Source organism: Saccostrea echinata, unplaced genomic scaffold, assembly GCF_033153115.1.
Source record: "Saccostrea echinata isolate AGI-Se365-2 ecotype Australia unplaced genomic scaffold, CSIRO_AGI_Sech_v1 ptg000010l, whole genome shotgun sequence".
In the NCBI taxonomy this organism is placed as follows: Eukaryota; Metazoa; Mollusca; class Bivalvia; order Ostreida; family Ostreidae; genus Saccostrea; species Saccostrea echinata.
Window position 1 is genome coordinate 10,188,961 of NW_026889759.1, and position 23,339 is coordinate 10,212,299.

Here is a 23,339-nt window from a genome sequence, read left to right on the forward strand (position 1 = left end):
GTCTTCCGTCCAATTCTAAAAATAAAAACAAAACTTCAAGCTGAAAAAAGTGATAAAAGAAATTCAGACACTCTGGAGATTCAAACTTTGTCCTCAGCATGAAAATCCAACGTGCTAACCATTAACCATTCACTTTTTTGCATCACTTCCTGTCACGACCGGAAGTAACGGCGACACACAATTTTCAAACGATGCAAATAAACTGATGACGGACTATCAGTCCTGAAAGTTTCAGACTTCAGTCGTTTATTGTTGCCGAGCAATTGTGAGAACAAATTCTAATTTTAAGGACAGGAAAACACGCGACAGGAAGTGAAGTTTGTAAAAAAAAAATCTCTGACGTGTCTCTAGACATTTGCAGTATCTACAACATGTATTAAAACATTTCAATACTTTTTCTATAAGCGATATTTATGAGAAAGTTAAATATCGAAATAACGTATTTTATCTTTTAAAACCGGAAGTTGACATTTTTGTTTCCAGTGGAGTCTAACATATTTCAAAACAGCGAAAGAGATGCAATAAGGTTATGCAAGTTTTAATTTAAAAAAGAAAAGTTAAAATTTTTAATTTCTTTGATCACTTCCTGTGACGACCGGAAGTGACGGCTGACAGTTTAACCCAAATGGATTTGCCTACTCTTCAAGCTCTATTACTCCTATAAGTTTGGTGTTTTAATCTCTTACCGCTTCTAAGATCTCGCTCAGATATTTTCTCATTTTGAGGACAGAAAAACACGCTACCGGAAGTGAATTTTCCAAAGATATTTGACGTTACCCTAGACATTTGCAGTCTGAATAACATATCTAAAAATCATTTCAAGTATTTTATCTATAAAAGATATTTAAGGGAAAGTAAAATACCCGAATTATGTAGTTTTTCTCTTATAACCGGAAGTTGTCGTTTTTGTTTCCGGTGGGACCAACATATTTCGAAACTGCGAAAGAGTTGCAATAATACGATGCAAGATTTGATTTAAAAAAGGAAAGTTGAAATTTTCGATTTCTTTGATCACTTCCGGTGACGACCGGAAGTACTGACGACTCATAAAAAATCGTTTCACAAATCTACAACTCATGCTCTTTTATCTTTGACAAGTCTCCAGTTCCTCTCTTTAGCCACTCTTGAGAAAATTTGCGGACAACATTTCATTTTAAAATCAGGAAATTGCCCATAACTTGGAACCAGAAGGGAATTTTCCAAAATTCTTTCATATGTAATAATGGCTTTTTAAAGCGCATTATCCCTGAAAGTTTGACGAAAAACGACTGAAGAGTTCTCGAGATATCGCGTGCAAAATATTTGTCTAAAAAATAATAATAATTGTAATATTTATTATCAATTTTCAAACAAATTATATATTATGCATTCTGAAAAGAGTCTCTATTAACCCTACTAATATCATCAAAATATACTGAAAAACAAAAAAAGTTGAAAAATTCGACTTTTTAAATTCGCTTCCGGTAGCGACCGGAAGTAGTGACGACGCACGAAAAGGAGATTCTGATAATTTAGAAGACATGTTCTATAATCTCTAATAAGTCTCCAGTTCATACCTTTAGTCGTTCTCTAGACCGCGGACAAAATTCTGATTAAAAATCAGGAATTTGCCCATAATTTGGAACCGGAAGCGAATTTTCCAAATTTTCCTTGTGATGAACAAAGTTCATATGATGACTCATTTTTTGTGAAAGTTTCATTGAAAACTACTGAATAGTTTTCGAGAAATCGCGTGCACAAAATTTTGGTCAAAAAAAAGAATAATAAGAAACAGTAGAATCACTATAAGGTCTTCCGTGAAAACGGAAGACCTTAATAATAAGAAACAGAGTAAAAACAATATGTTCCCAAACTTCGTTTGGGGAACATAATTACTGTCCAGACAAGAAGCAGGACAGACTAATAGGCATATGGAAAAGGTGATTTCTTTGGAAAAGGGGGTGTATTCTGGAATGTAGTATCAGCGGGACCCCCCCCCCTTTTTTTTCTGAGAGTAATGTTTTGGTGTTAAAATGTAGTATGGAAATATTCATTGACAAGATGGTTACCCCCTCCCCCTTTTGTTGCAATATCAAGTCCTCTTTTGTTTATGTACTGGTAATACTATCATAATATCAAAAAGGTCACTCCAGCAAAAGAAGTTTAAATTTGTGTCTGGTCCATCATAAGCTTTGTAATGGAGAAACACTGAAAGTTCATTTTTCATACAAACATTGCTCTTAATCTAAAGGTGAATTATGACCTTGACCTAAGGTCATTTTGATTGCGCTGAGTGTCATTTTTAGAAAAACAAATGCATAATTCCTGTCTTGACTTTCTACCATCTGCACATACATGTCTGAGAGAGGATTTATGATTGACAACTCAGCAAGGGAGATAGTTGAATCCACACTTTTCAAAAGTTATGTTCCTTGGCCACCATCTTTTGGGGAAAACCGGAATTCTCACACTGACCTTTGTAACTTTCAGGTTTGCAACTTTGTCATTTGACATAATCATTGGATCTTGTATTTTGATTGCCCCAGGATGAGTCCACCATACATTGAAAGAAAAAAAATTAACACTGGGAATTTTAATTATGACAGCATGCGTATATGTTTAGTGGTGTAAATTATATAAGAAGAAAAACTTTTTTTTCTTTATTTATTGACCTTTTGGTTGATCCCGCAAAGGGTAACAACTTTTGCAAAATGTGGATTCGAAACAATGTAAGTTCATACTTCACACAAGTTATTTTTCTTGATCAGAGGTCAGTTGGGCAAGTTCAAGACCACCTTTAAAAACATATTAAGCCATTTTAGTAAAATGCAGTGGAGGTATAAATTTGTGAGCTCGATCACAATGCCTCTAGACCGATTATTTGTTTGTTTAAAGTCCCTTCGAAATTTTTTTACTCATAAAGAAAGGCCACCATCCCTTCAGTGCGTCTAGATAAAAGAACATCAGTGAAGTCGAAACATTTTAGCTTCGGCTTACCTAAGAAATCAGTTTTGGGGGTTTTCATCCAAATGATAAGGTAAAGCCTAGAGAGCATTTCATAACAAACAAAATGGCGTCGCGAGTTGTGGGGACAGTGCGAGCAGTTGCTAAAAAACGACTTATCCCTACTAAGGCTCCTTTAGTATTGGTGAGGAATGTTATTTTTATCTTTTATAATCAGAAAATATCGAAATTTTAAACCTAGGAGCCATTCAGTTCATCACTGACAATCGCTATCAACAGAGGTCATGTCATTCAGCTGTCACGTTTTATCTTACGTAATTTTTTCCCGTTAAAATCAGGAATTGAATAATTTCTAATAGTGTTTAAAATTATTTCTTATTTACTTATCTATGCATATACGTCACAAATCAGCAGTTCATTACTAGCAAAATCCCCCCTTCCATAATAAGCTGATAAGAACGTTCTATCGTTACAATGATGTTGTCCTACAGACCTGGTTCCGGGACCATAAAACGTAGATGAGCTTACTTTTGATCTCAGTCTCACTTTTACAAAAGGAATATATAGTGGAAAAGTGAGACTGAGTTCAAAAGTGAGCTCATCTAAGTTTTATGGCCCAGAGCCCGGTTTAACTGTGGTCAGCAGTCTAGATGAACTCCAAAAACAGCGTTTCCAGAAGTCAGAAATTGAGACTGAAAAAGACTCCGAAAATAGAGTCCACACATGCGCACACATACAAAAAAATGGCGATTTTTCAGCAAAAATGATGGGTCTACAAAAATTGTCCGTGCAAAGTTTTGGAAAGTATGCAAGTACTCAGAAATGCTAAATAAAAGACTTCGGAAGAGATCGTATTTGTCAGATTTTTGATTTTTTTTGCAAAAAAGGAGATATTTACTTTCAAAGTTGATGTTTGATGTCAGATCAATTACAGAGAAAATGATACGTTTGAGAGGTAAATATGCATAATAAAAGGGATATATATGTGAAATGGGACAATATGTATTGTAACAGTTAAAAACTTGACTGAATTTTAAACATGAATTAGCATTTTTTTTTTTATATTTGTGTACGACATCTGAATTGAACGCGTAAGTTCTTACCATCGTTATTTACCGATTTTTTTATTACATACGAACAGATATTATTATGAAAACATTTTTAACACTATTATCTTTCAATAAGAAAACTTTAAAAACAGCTCTTGTAGAAATTAAGGTCACAACATGTCTTTTAAAAAAATGAACCTGTGAATATCTATGCTCCGTGGTGAAAAATACAACCTGGGTGTCTTCAAAAACAAATAAAAGCATCTTTAATGTAGGAACGACATAAAATTTAATAGCGATTCTCTGTAACCACTTAAACTTCTTTGCCACGCATGGTCACCGATTTTGATGAAACTTTGCCCATTATTACAACTTGTCACCAGAAACATATATCAAATAAAATTTCGTTGCTATGTGTCTTGGTTGCCATGGTAACAGCCAGAAAAGTTGAAAAAATTGAGATTTTCAGCTACTTTGAATCTTTATTAAGCCTTAATAAAGACTAAGAATAACAAACAAACTATTCTCACAAAAACATGACACCTTGTTGCCACTTATGCTATAAAGAAACTATTTAGAATTTATCTCTAAGTAAATGGTAACCATGGGTACATTTGCAATACATTTTAGATGCTGAAAAATGCTGAAAAACGCTCAATATTCACTAATGATAGGTGTTACATGATCAAACTCAATCAACAACCTAAGAAAAACAATAAAAATATTTGACCTTAAGTAATTAAGTATTGGCAATATTATTCTAAAAATAACTTTCATGGTTGCTATGGTAACACAGAGTTACCATGCAAAATCTGTTGCTAAGATTGGGTTAATGCTACTATCTTGAGGAAAAACAATAAAATTCATGACTGGTACATATACATCCTTAGGACCTTGCAACACCAACAACATAAGAAATATAGGGATTAATTGTTACTTTGCAGTGTAACCATGGAAACAGCGTACCAGTTGTTTAAAGTGATATTTTTTTACTGCTTTAGGAATTTACATAGCTTTTAATCAAGGAACATATTATTTGACTCACCTTGAATAGTACTTATCTGGTAGAACAAAAGTTGAATATCATATATTGATAAAGTTTGTTGAAAAATACAATACTGTTGCTATGGTTACCAAGAAGGGAAAATGTTCGATTATGTTAATTTTATATCAATATTAAATCCTATGTGCCAGCTTTTTGCATCCAGTTAGAGATTGCTTGGTAGTCAAAATTGAAAGTCAGGTTAGTTGTTCATATACATCAATCATAAAAGTTTTGGGAATCTACATACAAGGGTACGTATCCAAGGAAACAAAATATTTTTCAGATTTTTATGCATATTTTTTCCGCTAATTTCCATAGCAACGCTCTATTTCAAGAATTGAATTTGAATTTTTTGAAATGTGAAAATTAGGGTCACACCAGCGCCTTTAAAAATTGATCATCAGTTATATAGAAATATGCTTTTTAAAAAGATAGGATAAGATTAAAACACTAAGAAAGTAAATTTAAAATAACTTTGTGGTATTAAAACCATGGCAACCATTGCTAACCTATAAGAAATATCATATTCGTCCTTGGTATATGTTACAATGATCTCTTGTCTATTTTTTGCTTGCATTTCAACCTATAATTTTTTTTTATTCTTAAGTGTATGACTTTATAAAATTAAATAAACAAAATTATTACTTTTGAATACTTTGTTTCCATAGTAACGTATGTAATAGATGATTTACCAAACATGTTCATCATGCATTTAAGACATAAGGCCTTCAACTTTCAGAAACAGTCATTGCCACTTGTTTGCTTTGCTGCAAACGTTAACTGTGGGACTCTGAACATGTTGAAAAATGCCATTTTTCAAACTTTAGGACATGTTGCTATGGTAACCATGACACGTAGCAACCAATTTTTGCCTGATTTGAGTTTACGGTATCAAAGACTTTTATCATAGAGAGTTTGAAGAAATTCTGAGACTATGCGTGCCACAGCTCCTATATAAAAGTTAAAGTCATTACAGAGAATGGCTCTTAAATCAAGGAGACAATAAATAAAATAAGAAAATAATTCTTACTGGCAATATTGAATTCGATGTCATATATCCAATTTACTATTATGCAAGAGATTGAAGCGATAAATAAGTCAATATCCACATATAATTTAATAAATTTAATTATCCATTCTCCAAAATTTAAAATAAAGTCACAATGCACAAAATACAGCCATTATGCAGCCGTATATTTGGAGAAAGCGAACGACAATCCATCATTTGTTTACATTGGACGCCATTTTGCCGCAATGCATGATGGAGCCAAAGACTTCGTTTTTGGAGTTCACACCATTTTTGGAGTTCGTCTAGACTGGTCAGGGCTTGTCCCGAGACACAGTAAGATTATTCTAACTAATAACAGTTTACACCGGTTTACATACAAAGATTACACAATCTAAGAGATGCATAGTATCATATATATCGTACATTGCATATGAAGAGAAATCAGGCTAAGTATCTTTTTTTTTATATGTAGCCAGTAATATTCTTTTACAGTAATAGTAAAAACCTGCCTGTGATTCAGAAATGCAATTTCTTTACCCCAAAGAATGAACAGGGTCTTGAGACAATTAGAGTAAAAATGTGTATGCAGTATAATACGGGAGTTGAAAACTTTCACTGCACCCAAGTGCGACTTTTTTTACATGCTGAAAAACTGCATAATTAAGAAAAAATTGTGATAAAATAGCTAAATCAAACCATTTTGAATAGCTAAATCAAGCTATATAGCTAAATGAAGAGGTTGTGCCAGATCTGATGAGCACAGGTTTTGTGGCAACATGAACAAAAGTTGGGCAATAAGAGAAAAAAGGTCGTATTATAATATTCTTTTCTTTGTAATCTTTAGACGCCAGCTGCAGTAAATCAAGTAAAGAGACTACTTAGAGAAAATTGTGATATGGTAAGAATCTCTACCTCTTCACAACCTTTACCTGGTCAGTTTGAAAATATCTTAAGGTAATATATTATGTAGAGATTTAGATTTAAATACATGTAAACCTATTGTACACAGCCAGTTCAATCACATGGACACTGTAAATAACTATTCCAAACAAAATTCAAGTGTTAAAAAAATGCTTTTCTCCTTTTTTTTAAAAAATAAAAATAAAGCATATTATTGTTTTCCATCACATTTACAACTACCTAAGTTATACCATTTCAATATTTTTTTATATGTTTAGCTGACATATTCGTTTTAAAGTATGAAAATATATATATTTTTTTAAAATACACCTTTAGAAAATTTGTAATGCAATTTAATACATGTATATTTGGGATCTGCATCTATTTTTAAAAAAATCATTTTAAGTTTTTGTGCCAAAGATTTTGATTTTTATACACTATAGTTGCTTGATTTTTTTTGGTGACAATTTGTTGCATTTTTTTCTGATAGAAAGATAGATTCTTGATTTTTGTGTGGATGCTAAATAAAGAAAAAAAAACTTGGAATGGCCTTATCCTACAGTGAAAATAAAAACTTAAAAATGTACATGTATATTCTTTACAACATCTGTGTTATGGTGTAATTTCCGAACAGAAATATTATCAAGTTTCTTTTTATATTTGCAGATTGGTCTAAAGATCGGTGTGAAGACCAGGGGTTGTAATGGTTTAACATACACAATGGAGTATGCAAAAGAAAAGGGAAAGTTTGATGAGGAAGTCATACAAGATGGTGAGTTTTTACAAGGAGTGAATGCTTATGACTTAGACTATTCTATGTAGATTATAGAAACTCAAAAAAATATATATATACTAAATGATACAATAATGAGAGAATTTTATTAAATGGCTTTCTTCATGAATCTTACACCTCCATAACATCTGGTCACTGTACTAGACAAATATCCAGTTATATTTACTCCTACCCACTATTTTCCTGCAAACATATCTTTCCTTGGACTTACGTATTATTACACTGCTGCATTACATATGGATACAATATATATACATGTACTCTAACACATATTTGTGTATCCTTTCCACTTATATGATACCTGTAAAAAAAGAGCAAATTTTGTACATCACATTTCTGAACTTAGTGACAGAATATGGATTTTTAGCTCTTCTGAGCCAAAGGCTCAAAGTACGTCAACTAAAAAGTAGTTCACCTTGACCTACTTTTTGAACTTTATGGCTGTAAACAATTAAGGTCATTAATTCGAATACCGAGAGGTTTAGAATCATTAAATCTTGTAAGATGATGCATCTTCGGGCCATAAAACATATTTATTAAAAAGTAGGTCACAGTGACCTACTTTTTAGCTCACCTGAGCCGAAGGCTCAAGTGAGCTTTTCTGATCGAAATTTGTCCGTTGTCTGTCGCCGTTGTCATTGGCGTTGTCGTTAACTTTTCACATTTTCATCTTCTTCTCCAGAACTACTGGGCCAATTTCAATCAAACTTGGCACAAAGTATGCTTGGGTGAAGGGGATTCAAGTTTGTTCAAATGAAGGGCCACGCCCCCCTCCAAGGGGAGATAATTACGAAATATCAAAAAATTAATGGCATTATTGAAAAATCTTCTTCTCAAGAACCAATGGGCCAGGAAAGATGAAACTCATGTGGAATTATTGTCAGGTAGTGTAGACTCAAATTTGTTCAAATCATGACCCCAGGGGGTAGGGTGGGGCCACAATGGACGGTCAAAGTTTTACATAGGGATATATAGGAAAAATCTTCAAAAATCTTCTTCTCAAGAACAGCAAAGCTATGATTGGTCATATTTATATGGAAGCATCCTCAGGAGGAGTAGATTCAAGTTTGTTCAAATCATGACCCCCGGGGGTAGGGTGGGGCCACAATGGACGATCAAAGTTTTACGTAGCAATATATAGGAAAAATCTTCAAAAATCTTCTTCTCAAGAACAGCAAAGCAATGATTGGTAATATGTAAATGGAAGCATCCTCAGGTAGTGTAGATTCAAGTTTGTTCAAATCATGACCCCCAGGGGTAGGGTGAGGCCACAATGGACGATCAAAGTTTTACATAGGTGTATATAGGAAAAATTTTCAAAAATCTTCTTCTCAAGAACAGCAAAGTTATGATTGGTCATATTTATTTGGAAGCATCCTCAGGTGATGTGGGTTCAAGTTTGTTCAAGTCATGACCCCCGGGGGTAGGGTGTGGCCACAATGGAAGAACAAAGTTTTAATTAACATAGGAGTATATAGGAAAAATCTTCAAAATCTTCTTCTCAAGAACAGCAAAGCTATGATTGGTAATATTTATATGGAAGCATCTGCAGGTGGTGTAGATTCAAATTTGTTCAAATCATGACCCCCGGGGGTTGGGTGGGGCCACAATGGACGATCAAAGTTTTACGTAGCAATATATAGGAAAAATCTTCAAAAATTTTCTTCTCGAGAACAGCAAACTTATGATTGGTCATATTTATTTGGAAGCATCCTCAGGTAGTGTAGATTCAAGTTTGTTCAAATCATGACCCCAGGGGGCAATCTAATTAAAATTAGATGTTCCGAATCCGCTACCGCTTCTCAAACATCTAACAACATCCCATTCGGGGTCACGTCAGAGCGACCTTTCGATTACCCAATGAAATCGCCTTCGTCGAAATCTTGGCTTATAGTTCGGATGCGATTCTTTTTTTACTGCCAAACCTAAACGCCCGAGGGGTTTCGTAGTAAACAAAATGTGCACGGTGAAGACCGTGCTATATATGAATGTGACGTGCGGGATATATAGTAGTTTGTGCATTTTCGTTTTCGTTTGCGTTATTCAGGTAAGAATGCCAGACTGGCGGCCTATAGTTCAATTTATACCAAAATTACTTTAATTCATCGCAAGACAGTCTACTGAGCATCAATAATGTAAAGGAGTAGCCGTGGAACTAATTTTAGAATTGTATACAGAAGGTTGAATCTGATTGGCCAAAATTTTTATGTTTATTCGTAATCGAAAGGTCGCTCTGACGTGACCCCGAATGGGATGTTGTTAGATGTCTGAGAAGCGGTAGCGGATCCGGAACATCTAATTTTAATTAGATTGCCCAGGGGATAGGGTGGGGCCACAATGGACAATCAAAGTTTTATGTAGCAATATATAGGAAAAATCTTCTTCTCAAGAACAGCAAAGCTATGATTGGTCATATTTATATGGAAGCGTCCTTAGGTGATGTAGATTCAAGTTTGTTCAAATCATGACCTCCAGGGGTAGGGTGGGGCCACAATGAAAGTTCAAACTTGTAGAGAAAAAAGTCACAGTCAAAAAATCATGTAAGCATCCTTAGTTAGTGTAGATTTAATTTTGTTCAAATCAAACCCCCCCCCCTCCCACTCCCTTTTAGGGGTAGGTTGGGACCACTTATGCATTTAAGCTTTTCAATACTAAACAGATTTTTCCTCTTTTCCTAGCCACAGTGCTCAGGTGAGCGATGTGGCCCCTGGGCCTCTTGTTGAACTTTGCAGGCATTCGATTTCAAAGTGTTGTAGAGGCATAATTTGAACATTTTAAGGCCTATGATCATAAAACTTCGTAAGTTGATGCATCTTGGGTCCTCAAAAAAGATCAACTGAAAAGTAGGTCACCGTGACCTACTTTTCAATGTATATGACTATAATTAAATATTTCAGGTACTAATTGTCTTAGAATCATCAAACTTTTCAGTTGATGCATCTTGGGTTTTCGCAGTAGTAGGTTGACTAAAAAGAAGGTCACCATGACCTACTTTTGAAAATTTATGGCTTTAATTAAATATTTCAGGTACTAATTGGTTTAGAATCATCAAACTTTGTCAGTTGATGCATCTTGGGTCCTTGGAGTACAGCAACTGAAAAGTAGGTCACTGTGACCTACTTTTGAAAATTTATGGCTTTAATTAAATAATTTGGGTACTCATTGGCTTAGAATCATCAGACTTTGTCAGTTGATGTATCTTGGGTCCTCGGAGTACAATAACTGAAAAGTAGGTCACTGTGACCTACTTTTGAAAATTTATGGCTTTAATTAAATATTTCAGGTATTAATTGGCTTAGAATCATCAAGCATTGTCAGTTGATGAATCTTGGGTCCTTGGAGTACAACTGAAAAGTAGGTCACTTTGACCTTCTTATATATAAAATTTTATAGTTATGATTTTAAAAAATATTTTAGTTATTAATTGGCTTAGAATCATCAAGCTTAGTTGATGGGTCCTCAGAGAATGACAAGTGATAAGTAGGTCACCATGACGAACTCTCAGGTACTTATTGGCTTAGAATCATCTTGGGTTCTTAGAGTGCGAATTGGAATTTCAAGGGTTTATCTAAATATACAGGATACTTAGAGGCTTCAAATAGAAGTGATAGGTTGTACAGTTTATCAGAAGAACGATTCAAGGCCCTTGGGCCTCTTGTTTGTTTTAAAGTGAAGCAAACATTCCAAACAGAGGGTTTGTATAAGGCCTAACAAAAATAATTTTCTGGATGACTAACAAATTATACTGTTAAAAGGCCTCCTTATGAATATCTTTGTCTAGATTTTAGTGTCTTTATATAAATTTTGTTCATTTCAGGTGTAAGGATTCTCATAGATTCTAAAGCTCAGCTGACATTACTTGGGACAGAAATGGATTATCAAACAGATAAATTATCTTCTGAGTTTATATTCAATAATCCAAACATCAAAGGCACGTGTGGATGTGGAGAGAGTTTTAATGTATGAAATTTTAAAAATAATAAATCTGTGATTGTGCATTAGATAGAACATGTGAGGTATGAACGTCTTTCATGGATGTCTTTTATCCAAATGTCATGTGTGAAAGTGCAAAGGGAAATACATTTATTCATGTGTGTTTCTTGTGCTAGTAATGGACACCCAGTTTAAAACACATTATCATACTTATGTGAGATGTGAAAATGTTATTGTGTATTTTGTTTTTGTTAGATGGGAAATATGAATGCTTTTTGCATTATTTTCCATTGTGCATCATCTATGAGTCAAAATGCTTTTTATAGGTACTTGTTATGAAAATGGTTTACACATGATGTAATACATTGTGTTGTAGTTACAAATGAATATTTTGAAGAAGTGTTACAATTCTTTTATTTATAAAATTATCTCAATAAATTGTTCTTCATAGATTCAGTTGTTATTCAAACTATTAGGTAAATTAATGCCAGTCACTATCAAAGTCAGGGCCTATTTATTATGAATCTTTTGGAAACCTGGGTTTCAGCATGATACTGTTTTTCAGAGACTAATAATCCAATATCAATGCAAACTCAACCGGAAATTTTCCACTTGAATAGTTTATAACTCTGTCACTAGAATGGTGTGCTGCCCCACAGAAGGTTTCTGAATTTGACTAGCTGCCAGAAAATATCAAAAATAAAATTTTTAGGGGAAAAACCCCCCCATTAAAATCCAGCAAGTGAATCTGCCAACTGTCTACACATTTCCTGTATTTGCTGATTAGTCATGTGTTGTGAAGCAGAGATGGCATTAGTTACAGCAATAGTCTCCATCACTGTGTGACACTTAATCCAGATGCGTCCATTCATTCCTACTGCAACTTCATACTGTAGACTCTTTCCTAGTGACTTGAAAAGAACACATTCTTGGCTCAATACCCTGAAAATATATAGGAACCATATGTATTTGTGTGATAAATATGTAGTAAATTCATTATTTTGCTTTATACAAATATATTACATAAGAAGATTATTTTCATAATTTTCATTGACTGACGTGGTACTCATGTTTTTGTGATATTGACGCAAAAGAGCGTGTGCTGAATATGACATCGCACAACTCACAGTTCGCTACACCAAAGTTCCGTAAAACGTGGCATCGTAATAACATAAGAAGCATGTCTTTACCATTATGATGTAATGACAGCCAAGTCTGTTCAGTTGGAACCCTGTGTCAGATTATTAACTTCAAGTGATTATATAATATAACTATTATGGACTTCAGTGAACGGTCAATATGTGGTTATAAAGACCCATGTCAAGTGATATTGACCTTAGACACAGAAAATGAAAGCAACCTTGTAAGCAGGATCGCTATCACTTTCTGTGTCTTTGGTCAATAATACTTGACATGGGTCCTTATAACTACATATCGACCTACACTGAAGTCCATAATTGTAATATTTCATAAAAACTTACTTTCGTATTAAATTAATGGGGACTTGTACCAGCATTCCTCCATCTCTACCAATCACACCAAGTCCTGCACTCTTTCCATGACTATCTATGCATACTAACTCTGGCTCCATATCTTTGTTTGCTACTAAAAATTTGCAGTAAACTATGTCACCCACCTGAAAATAATGATTTAACATATATAGCCTCTTCTTAAATTGGACAGGTTTAAAACAAAAAGAAATACATTAAGAGGGAGAAACAATATCATGATTATAACGTGATGTACAGTGTACCTTTACATCTGGTCGGTTTCTTTTTGTCGCACTCTCAAATGCCAAATATGACAGTGTTGCCAATTCATTAGCACCAACATCTACACGGAAGACATCACCAGCTTTTGCAGTTACAATCCCTATTACAGAATCTCCTTTTTGAGGGACATACTGAAATAAAAATAAGTATATGTATATTTTAAGATATCTGATTTTTCACACCTGTTCATGTCAGACACAGCTTTTATGGAGTTTTTAGTTTTAGACAATGCATTAAATATAACGATCAATTTTTTTGGTTGCATATTTCTCTCCCCCCCCCCCCCCTCCCTCCTGCAAGATGCATGTTAATTATGACAACATGTAGAAAAGTATGTCAACATGCAATGAGAAAGTTGATATGCAAGTTACCAATCTGAATTTAAAAAGGGTATATTCACTCACTCCTTAATATATAACATCATAATTGCTAGATGCAACATATGGTCCTTGTATTGACACGCAGCTTATTTACGAGTTAAATGAGGCCCAAAAAATAATAGTCTTGTTTCCTGCTACCCCACCGACCCTGTCTTTGGCCCACAACCCTTAAGTTTTTTTTTAAGTTTTGGAAGAAAAAAATCGGGAATTTCTGGAATTTCATCATTCTGTCACTGTAATCGGTTTACATATTCACACAAAACAAGCATTTCATGAAATTCTCTGTTTTAAATATGGACTTTCATAAAATACCACTTGAGTTGTGCATAAATGTTGTGCTAACACCAACGCCAGGGGTATAGCATAAGCTCATCTCGACTTCGTCAATGTGAGCTAAAAATGCCTTTGGAAAAAATAAAATAAAAAAATAAATAATTTTCCTACCTACCTACCCTATTTTTTTCGGTAGCAGGAAACAAGACTATTTTTTTTTTTGGCCTGACACGTGTAGCAGGTCTAGTGTTTGAATAGTTGGTACTTCACACATTTTATTTTATGTTTGTTGACAAATTTCTGATTTGACCCCTACCTTAACTTTTACCTTGAAAGTATTTGTAATTTTAAATGAAGTAGAAATGAAAATAAGATTAACAAGACTATACAAATTTATTAACAGCATAATAATGATTACAAAATACACTATAAACCTGTTGGACACAATTTCTTGTCAATAAAAATTATGTTTTGAGGTGGACTAAATTGACTTGCATGTTGAAATAACATGAATGTATTGCATCTAATATGTATGATGTCAGATGCTAGTTAGTTCTAAAGTAAATGTTTCCATTTTGAAATCAGCTTAAGAGATTGCTAAGTTGCATGTCATTTTCTTATCTCACACATGCATAACTATTTTGCATGCTGACATACTTTTCTCGTATACTCATTAAACTGTACTAACATAATTTATCTTGCATGTAAGGGGCAGAAATATGTCACTAGTCACCACAAAGTATACCTTCCCCCCTTCATCATATAATAGAGACATAAACAGGTCCAGCACAATCTCCTGATTTAGCTATACAGCTTGATTGAGCTATATAGCTTTATTCAGATTAGCTTGATTTAGCAATTTTACCATACTTTTTTTCTTAAATGTGTTATTTTCTCAGCATGTACAAAAAGTCGCACCTTGGTGCAGTGATAATATTCAACCTTGAACTCTTCTGAAAATAATGCATGTAAAAATCACTCATCAAATTGCGTCTTCAAAGAGACTTTGTACTCAAATTTCTTAATGTTTTTGGGCTATATAAAGCAATTGAAACAGTTACTTCTTCAATGAAATTATAAAGGAGGCCATTATGGTCAACAAGATAATTGACTGGTATTACATGTACCAGTGGCACTGGTAATAATTCAATACAATGAGAAGCAATCATACTTATCCACGCCTCAACGCACACAAGGTAGTGTACAGTTACTCGACCAATGGAAATTCATCTTTTGCTTAAAAGTATTCAAAAGCTGCAATGTTAGAACCATCTTTGATTTTGGTTGTTGTTTTTATAGCCCATAGTACACATACGCATATATAGTCAAATATTTGCGATTTTTTGTTTATTTCTTACAAAGTTTTTGTGAAAAAATGCATAGAAATAGCTTTATCAAGCTATTTTGAATAGTTTCATAATAAAGCTATATAGCTATTTCAAGCTATATTGCTAAATCAAGAGATTGTGCTAGACCTGATAAAATCTTACGCGTTTCTGAAAACTGTCAACCCAGTAAATATTTGGTTCCTTGAATTTCAATACTCCTGGCTTTGATATAATAACTGAGTCTGAATCTTGACGTATTCCTGGACCTAATACCACTTTTGTAGGTAGATCTGATCCATGCAAACCAGTGAGAATCTCTCCAGGTACAACAACTTTTCCCACATTGTCAACCATGCTTGTTTTCATTAGTTCAGTATCACCAATGCGTTTAAAAGCTCACAAGGGGAAAACCCTCCTTTTAAGCACTCTTTAGATACAGATTTAGGAAACTCACCCTTTAAACGGACAATTTTGAAACGGAAACCTAGGGAATTTATCGGTTGACTTTTTCTTATCAATTAATAAATTTTCATTTCTTTATTTATATGTTTTAATTGTTTTTAAACATTCTTAAGTCAAAGTTTCATGAAGAAAAAAAAATAGTTTAAGGCAAAAGAATATAAAATTTTAAAAACATGTTTATTTTCAATTTCATCCGCATTAAATTTTAGGTATTGGCCTGAATTTTAAGGTCACAATAATGTATAGTCTATTTCAATGTATCCATTATGAAAAACTTATTTTTGGCAAAGCTGTTCTTTTTAGATCGCGTTTACCAGAGAAAATAAAGGTAACGCAAACTTTACTAAAATGAAAATTAGCGGTTCTCCTTTAAAAAATCCCGATTTATTTTAGGTGATTTCGATTGCCGATTTTTGAAATAAACTATACAATTCATATAGAGAAAATGGCGTCAAGATTTGACAACGTGCAGGTCGCCGTTCTCGCGGATAATTACAATTTTAAGTTTTTGACTGATGATCCGCTTACTCTTGATGTTTCTCACCAAGGAGACTGTGTTATGCTCCAATTTCACAAAGGTATTTCTTTTTTAAACCCCTTTAAACAACGTAAAAATCACTTTCTTATATTGGCGGAACAAAGGCATAATGGAAATATGATCTGATAAAATAAAAAATAAAAAACGATTTCTGATAACAGCATCATTATCCGCCCAAAAAATATACATTATTGACAAATGCATGGGTTTAAATGGCGATAGGTCTACACATGATGTATTAATTTGACAAACGAGCAAAATGATCTTTTAAAATTACAAATATTTTAAAAAAAATGTATTTATACAAACTAATTATTTATATGAAAAAAAAAAAAAAACTTCAACAATCATGCATACTTTACATTCATACTTAACACACAGTTCACTAACTTTAAACATCCGTAAAATCTAAAAATTACATTATCATTTTTTAACCTATAGTGTAATTAAGTAACACAAGGTATGTTAATTTGCCTCTGTTTTGTTCTTTCACCATTTAATTGGTTGTTGATCTTTTGAACATCTACCTAACTCTGAATTACATGGACTACTCCCCTCTCCATAATCACAGTCAGTTACACTTTCAGAGACGATGCACTGGCAAAATGTTTCGTGCAATTCTCATCTATATTTATTGTTCTTACAATACCATATATGGCATGCTTGTCTTTATTTTCTTTTATCTCTGTAAACAGCATCAAACTCTGCCAACTGGAAAATTCATCTCACACAATGAAGTGCTGTGTATAAACTCTGGCAGAATTTTGATTGGCTAAATGACTGTTTCTAAAATTATCGGAAAAGTATTGTAATGTTTCTATGGAAAATAAAACATAAACAAATTTGATTTATTTACTGCAATATTTAACATTGGAGTTGAATTTTTAAACCCACTGAATCTTAAATTTTGCTCTCTGTCCAAGACAGTACATAGCTACTTCATATCATCAATATATTTTTTTTTATTTAAATGCACGTACTAAATATTAAAGCACTATGTTAGTAATTCTTTAAAAAATTATATTCTTTTGTAGATAAAGTTCCTGTGCACACACTGTCAATAAACAATGACACGGAGCATTCTCGATTGGGATCACAGAGTATCATCTTCACAAGAGACAAGGACACAACACTGGTTCATTTCCCTAGTGTTCACAGTAAGTCCAGTCTACTAAAGTATCCTTAAATTCCTACATTTTTACAGGTTAAAAATTTTTATATTCATGGTACTATATAAAGAATAAAAGATTTGTGCAATGCAAAAACATTTTTTTGTGTTTGTGTTTCAGATATGAAACAGTTTCAATTTAGACTGAAAGAATTGAAAGATGGCTTAAAATCTGTATTTAGTGACAGAACAGATGCAGCATCAGCTGTTCAATATTTCCAGGTAAACTTCATTACTATGCCACTGTCTTCACAGATTTCATATTTTATCCTTGTCCATTTAATTAACTTCAGTACAAATAGTTTTGTTTTTATATGATACATTGGAATAAACTGTTCTTCTTTGTAGTTTTATGGATACCTCTCTCAACAACAGAACATGATGCAGGATTACATTAGGACATCTACGTATCAGAGAGCAATGCTGGCTAACTTAATAGATTTTCATGACAAGGTCAGTAAATTGTCTTACATGAGGGACAGAAGAAAAAAATTATAATCTGTATAAAATTTCCAGTTCAAATGAAATTATGTTACTATAATTTTTTTCATTTCTATGTGTGAATAATATGTTTCATAGGTTGTCTTAGATGAATAATCCGTTCTTGACTGCAGGTTGTGTTTGATGAATAATCTGTTTTATAGGTTGTGTTAGATAAATAATCTGTTTTATAGGTTTAGTTAGATAAATAATCTGTTTTATAGGTTGTGTTAGATAAATAATCTGTTTTATAGGTTGTGTTAGATAAATAATCTGTTTTATAGGTTGTGTTAGATGTTGGTGCTGGTTCAGGGATTTTGTCCTTCTTTGCCGTCCAGGCTGGAGCAAGAAAAGTGTATGCCATTGAGGCCAGCAGTATGGCTACACACTGTCAGGTAGGGAATATAATGAACAAGAGGGGGGGATACTTGCAGCATTGATCTTTAACATGATTTAATATGAGATGATATGGATACGTGTAATTAGCTAAAAATTTGCCCTATTTTTAAATAAAATTGTAGTACATATAAGTAAACATTTCAGTAAGAGAAATGAATTGTATTTTGTGAATGCTCTATGTTTTCTTTTAAAGACTCTGGTTGCACAGAACAAAATGTCAGACAGGATAGTTGTAATTCCTGGTAAAGTAGAGGATATAGAGATCCCAGAGCCTATAGACACTATTATATCAGAACCCATGGGCTATATGTTATTTAATGAGAGAATGCTGGAGAGTTACCTTCATGCAAAGAAATGGCTGAAACCCGGAGGTAACCATTAGAATAATGACAAGAATTCATATGATTTGAATTACATTCAGGTTTTTACTTTGAAAATTTTTATTTTTGCAGTGAAGTGTTTGCCATTCCAAAAACCTTTTATATAAAAAATGTCAAGTCAGAAGCCAATGCTAAACTGAATAATGATGCCGTATACATTTTATAACATAAATTAAGGGCACTTGCTACAAACAATTTTTTTTTTCAAAAATCTTTAAACATTATTCTAAATCTGTATGTATTTAAGTAAAATCATAAACTTTAATTAATTGTCTTAAAAAAATTCAATAATGTCTTTTAAAATGATTAAAAGTTGAATATATTTCTAAGAGGAATGACAAAAAGTGAAAATGTTGAACATCATAGAAAATCTACCATTAATAATTTTAGAAATTTTATTTTTGCATCAATTGGAACTGAAACAAGTCCAAAAACATACACATGTACCAATCCATGCATCCAATTTTTTAGCTCACCTTAAGTATCAACAAACCAAATGCCACTAATGAAATTATTGACACTTTGAATGTCATTGAATTGGTTACCAACAAAATGATTGAAAGTTATATCCATATTTTCTTCAGGAAAGATGTTTCCAACTCTGGGAGATTTGCATATTGCTCCCTTCACAGATGAAGCTCTCTATTTAGAACAGTTCTCTAAGGCTAATTTCTGGTAAGTTTTGATGTGAAATTCAATACGTAAGCCATATTAGAGTTGATAGCATTGTATATGTGTACATATCTTGGATGCTCTACTTGGCATCCACTGTAAAAATGCTCACCACAAAGTACTGACTTTAAGTAGATTATTACATTGAATACTTTTAGTGTACTCTTATGTTTACTTTGATTATAATGTTTATTTACTGAAGTTATGAACTATAAAACGACCTTGCAAATTTTATGGTTTTTAACATTTACACCCCTAAATGCTTCAGGTATCAACAATCATTCCACGGAATTGATTTATCAAGTTTACGCAGTGCAGCTGTTAAGGAATACTTTACTCAGCCCATAGTCGTAAGTCTGCTGATGGTGAAACAAAGCTTCTATGTCACATTAGTATCAGTATTTTAAATATCCAAGAGAGCATAATGAAAAACCTTTCAGACACACACAAAGAACTGTGACCAAGTGTGTATGAATGTACATGTATATAAATCTGTTCAATTGATAATGAATTTATTGACCTGTAAAGTTTGTTTAGAATGCTGATATTTGCATGTATCTCTTTTGATACCCAGTAACAGAATAATCTGTGTACATTGTAGGACACTTTTGATGTCAGGATATGTTTGGCCAAGTCTGTAAAGTACACTGTAGATTTCCAGGCAGCAGAGGAAACGGACCTACACAACATCGAGATCCCCCTAACTTTCAGCATGCATGAGTCTGGTCTTGTCCATGGTCTCGCCTTCTGGTTCGATGTGGCCTTCTTGGGATCAATGTAATAAATACATAATATTGAATGTAATGTACAAATTTAGGTTTCTCCATTATACACTGTATTTTTTATAGGATGTGAATTCATATTCAACATATAATTACAATATTGGATTTTTTTGTTGTTGAAAATATCAGAAAACATATGTGTACGTTGATGTATGAATAAGTACTGAATTTTAAATACAGAGTGTAATTTCCTTTGTTTGATGTGTAGAGAATCTGTATGGTTGTCCACGGCTCCCACCGAGACCCTCACACATTGGTATCAGGTGAGGTGTTTAGTGGAAACACCAGTGCTGGTCAAACAGGGACAGACTCTTAATGGAAAGTGTGTGCTCAGGTGTAACAAGAGGTAAGATAACAGTGGGTTTTTGCAGTAGTTCAGTAATAATGACATGTTAAGTGTAAATTTTATACTAGTGTTAAGAAAAATATCACCATTAAAATCTGCTTTTAATTTCTCAATACATTGGAATTTACCCGCGTCATATTGGTAATATTGTAAATACTTGAATTTAACTGTGTCAGTTTGTACTTGAATTAAAAATTAGTCAGTTGGTGTTTACAGTAAAGACTTTATTTGAATTGTGTTCATTTTGCGTCTATGAAAGAGATACATTAAAGAGCAAATTCTGTCCCAGTTCAAATTCAATGTATATTGATGTAACCTAAGATTTAACTGTAAATAGTTGTATTCAGTGACAAATTGTTGGGTAAAAAATCGTCAATTTTATTGGTTACAGACAAAGTTATGATGTTGATATTGAGTTAAACATCCCAGGAACAACTTCAAAGTCCACAAACACACTTGATCTGAAAAATCCATTCTTCCGTTACACGGGTCAGACACCTCAGCCTCCGCCAGGGACCAACACCACATCCCCCACAGAAACATACTGGAACAGCCTCGCTACAGGTATATACATCAATTAGCTTTTATTATCAGCATTAGATAGTGACCAGGTTCAACCTACATGTTAAAGATTATTTAAAGAAATTGACATTTGTGTATTCTTTCTTTGTATTAAGGGTAGCCATTTTCTTTATGACCTTACTTGGGTTTCTAGGTATGTTTTACATGCTTTGAAGATGTTTTAACAAGTGGAAAACTTGCATAAAGGACAGGATTGTTGAGATTTTATTCCTAAGTATATGACACATTTTATCTGTAGGTCAGACGGTGTATATGAATGGCTTGGTCAATGGAGACACCAATGCCGTCCAGCTTCTTAACCACCAGGGAGTTGTTCAACAAAATCTCATCCCAGTCTGTAAGTTTATGAGCTGACCAATGATTCATTATAAAGACCCCAAAAATGCAGTAAACAGATATTTATTGTTTATTTTGATGTAAAATTACCCCCCCCCCCTTCCAATTTTTTTTATTCCTCTGTACAAACATGTAAATATATGTCTGTATTAATAATCCATCAGATAATGTACAGTATTTATATATGCATGTATTTACGGTTGTTATATTGAAATTATTGACTTTCAGCTGCTCCCATTAATCCAGGAGGTATACCAAGTGTTTTAAATTTGACATCTAATGCTAACAGGACGTCTGTAGGTGCTGGGATTAGTCCAGTCAACTTCACACAAGCACAGGTCTGTTCCATTTTTGAAATATTAAAATACCAACGAAGATTTTTTTGCAAGAATTAGAATGAATACAGAGGTTCCTTGATTTTTTTACCAGCTGTGTAAGCTCTCCATCTTTTACATAAGAATGATGAAATTTAATTTTTTCAGAGTTCTCTGCCGGGCCATTTTCCAGTCAGTACTCAGTTTATGATTGGGGACTATGTGATGCCAGGAAATGTTCTGTATCCCTCACAATCACAGTCAAGTCGGAAATCAGAGGCAGTGTGACAACAGGACATGCTACAGACAATGGTCCTAGAAACTATACAAAATATTTACACAGTATCTGTGTGCTCTGAATAACTGTATACCATCATTATCATTGGATCTCTTCCTCTGCTCAAACTCTGTATCAGTGTTTTAATTGTGTCAAAATTCCGTTGGAAGTAAGTTCTACACAATATACAGACTTCAGAAATGAGAGACAAAAGCCTTACGAAAATGTAGTTCAGTATTGTTTTGAAATTAGCAGTTAGTGATTTTTACATTTAATGTGTATTGAACCTGTTGTTTTCAGACAATGTGGACATTTGATCTTTTTGATCGATCATGTTTCAAGATAATAGACACAATAAAATTCACAATGTGTAGTGAAGTACATGTACTTTAATAGAACATGTGATATGCATGATCAAATGAAAACAATCTTCATTGGATATTAAAATTATTCAGTCCAACTCACATTTTTATTTTTCTCTGACATGACAATGTTTTAGAGGGAATCAGAGAACTAAAAAAACAGTACCATGCTTTGATGATGGATAGCAATGTTATGTTAATGTATTTGCCAAAGGGTTTTGAAAGAAATTTTGCATCATGCTGATAAATATACATGCAGCTTTTTTGTGGCATTTTTCACATGTGATTTTAATTGGCTTGGGAGTAGCTAGCTAGTTGCAAGGTGCATATGACAAAAACCATACATTGCAATTTTTCTCCAAACATACAACTTGAATAACTGCTACTGAAAAGATTGTCTAGAACTCCGGTAGGTGCAATTCAGACTCCATAAGATTGTTATACAGAGGCTCATACCTAATACAAAGGTAGTTAGTGTCCTGACCCAGTGTCAAGGTCATTTTGATCATGGTTACAAGGTACAAAAGTATTAAATTGTTCTAGACACACCTTTGAAATGGAGAAACAGAAATTTTTACCTAGACAAATGTTACTTGTTTTTCAAGAATATGTCCTGACAAAGTAATTTGGGCAAAGTCAAGGTTGTGGGTTTTAGAAATATAAAATTCTTGCCATAACTCTAATGAATGATTAGTTTAAACCTAATGGGTTGAATATGACAAGATCATGATTAAAGGTCATTAAGACAAGGTCTATTGACAGTGATAGTGAACAAGAGGTATGTCATGATTTTGTGCTATAGTCGTGTGCATAAGG

At 33.3% G+C, this 23,339-nt stretch overlaps 3 protein-coding genes across 3 annotated transcripts; 2 read left to right on the plus strand and 1 right to left on the minus strand.

The window, feature by feature from the left end:
* The first annotated feature begins 3,012 nt into the window (after positions 1–3,012).
* Positions 3,013–12,124, plus strand: LOC133184358 (iron-sulfur cluster assembly 1 homolog, mitochondrial-like). Its single transcript, XM_061319403.1, has 4 exons — positions 3,013–3,127; positions 6,891–6,944; positions 7,613–7,718; positions 11,557–12,124. The coding sequence occupies exons 1-4, from the start codon at positions 3,050–3,052 to the stop codon at positions 11,703–11,705; spliced, it is 387 nt and encodes a 128-aa protein (XP_061175387.1). The 5' UTR covers positions 3,013–3,049; the 3' UTR covers positions 11,706–12,124.
* On the minus strand, positions 12,083–15,812 carry LOC133184357 (exosome complex component RRP40-like). Its single transcript, XM_061319402.1, has 4 exons — positions 15,588–15,812; positions 13,426–13,575; positions 13,154–13,308; positions 12,083–12,614 (listed from the first exon to the last, which is right to left on the minus strand). The coding sequence occupies exons 1-4, from the start codon at positions 15,789–15,791 to the stop codon at positions 12,401–12,403; spliced, it is 723 nt and encodes a 240-aa protein (XP_061175386.1). The 5' UTR covers positions 15,792–15,812; the 3' UTR covers positions 12,083–12,400.
* Positions 15,813–16,331: 519 nt separating this feature from the next.
* LOC133184359 (histone-arginine methyltransferase CARMER-like) lies at positions 16,332–22,621 on the plus strand. Its single transcript, XM_061319406.1, has 14 exons — positions 16,332–16,465; positions 17,460–17,582; positions 17,715–17,815; positions 17,942–18,046; positions 18,358–18,468; positions 18,666–18,843; positions 19,437–19,527; positions 19,793–19,874; positions 20,126–20,301; positions 20,515–20,652; positions 21,044–21,216; positions 21,473–21,571; positions 21,799–21,908; positions 22,053–22,621. The coding sequence occupies exons 1-14, from the start codon at positions 16,333–16,335 to the stop codon at positions 22,170–22,172; spliced, it is 1,740 nt and encodes a 579-aa protein (XP_061175390.1). The 5' UTR covers position 16,332; the 3' UTR covers positions 22,173–22,621.
* The last annotated feature ends 718 nt before the right edge of the window (positions 22,622–23,339 follow it).

What these genes read in the sequence shown, in the direction of transcription:
- LOC133184359 (XM_061319406.1), top strand. Translation starts at nt 16,333, where the DNA reads ATGGCGTCAAGATTTGACAACGTGCAGGTCGCCGTTCTCGCGGATAAT. An exon ending in GTATGGCTACACACTGTCAG is followed by an intron (nt 18,469 to 18,665) that starts GTAGGGAATATA and finishes TTTCTTTTAAAG; the next exon opens with ACTCTGGTTGCACAGAACAA. An exon ending in CTGGAACAGCCTCGCTACAG is followed by an intron (nt 21,217 to 21,472) that starts GTATATACATCA and finishes TTTTATCTGTAG; the next exon opens with GTCAGACGGTGTATATGAAT.
- LOC133184357 (XM_061319402.1), bottom strand. Translation starts at nt 15,791, where the DNA reads ATGAAAACAAGCATGGTTGACAATGTGGGAAAAGTTGTTGTACCTGGA. An exon ending in TTGACAGTTTTCAGAAACGC is followed by an intron (nt 13,576 to 15,587) that starts GTAAGATTTTAT and finishes TTTTTATTTCAG; the next exon opens with TATGTCCCTCAAAAAGGAGA. An exon ending in CCCATTAATTTAATACGAAA is followed by an intron (nt 12,615 to 13,153) that starts GTAAGTTTTTAT and finishes ATATATTTTCAG; the next exon opens with GGTATTGAGCCAAGAATGTG.
- LOC133184358 (XM_061319403.1), top strand. Translation starts at nt 3,050, where the DNA reads ATGGCGTCGCGAGTTGTGGGGACAGTGCGAGCAGTTGCTAAAAAACGA. An exon ending in CTAAGGCTCCTTTAGTATTG is followed by an intron (nt 3,128 to 6,890) that starts GTGAGGAATGTT and finishes TGTAATCTTTAG; the next exon opens with ACGCCAGCTGCAGTAAATCA. An exon ending in TGAGGAAGTCATACAAGATG is followed by an intron (nt 7,719 to 11,556) that starts GTGAGTTTTTAC and finishes TGTTCATTTCAG; the next exon opens with GTGTAAGGATTCTCATAGAT.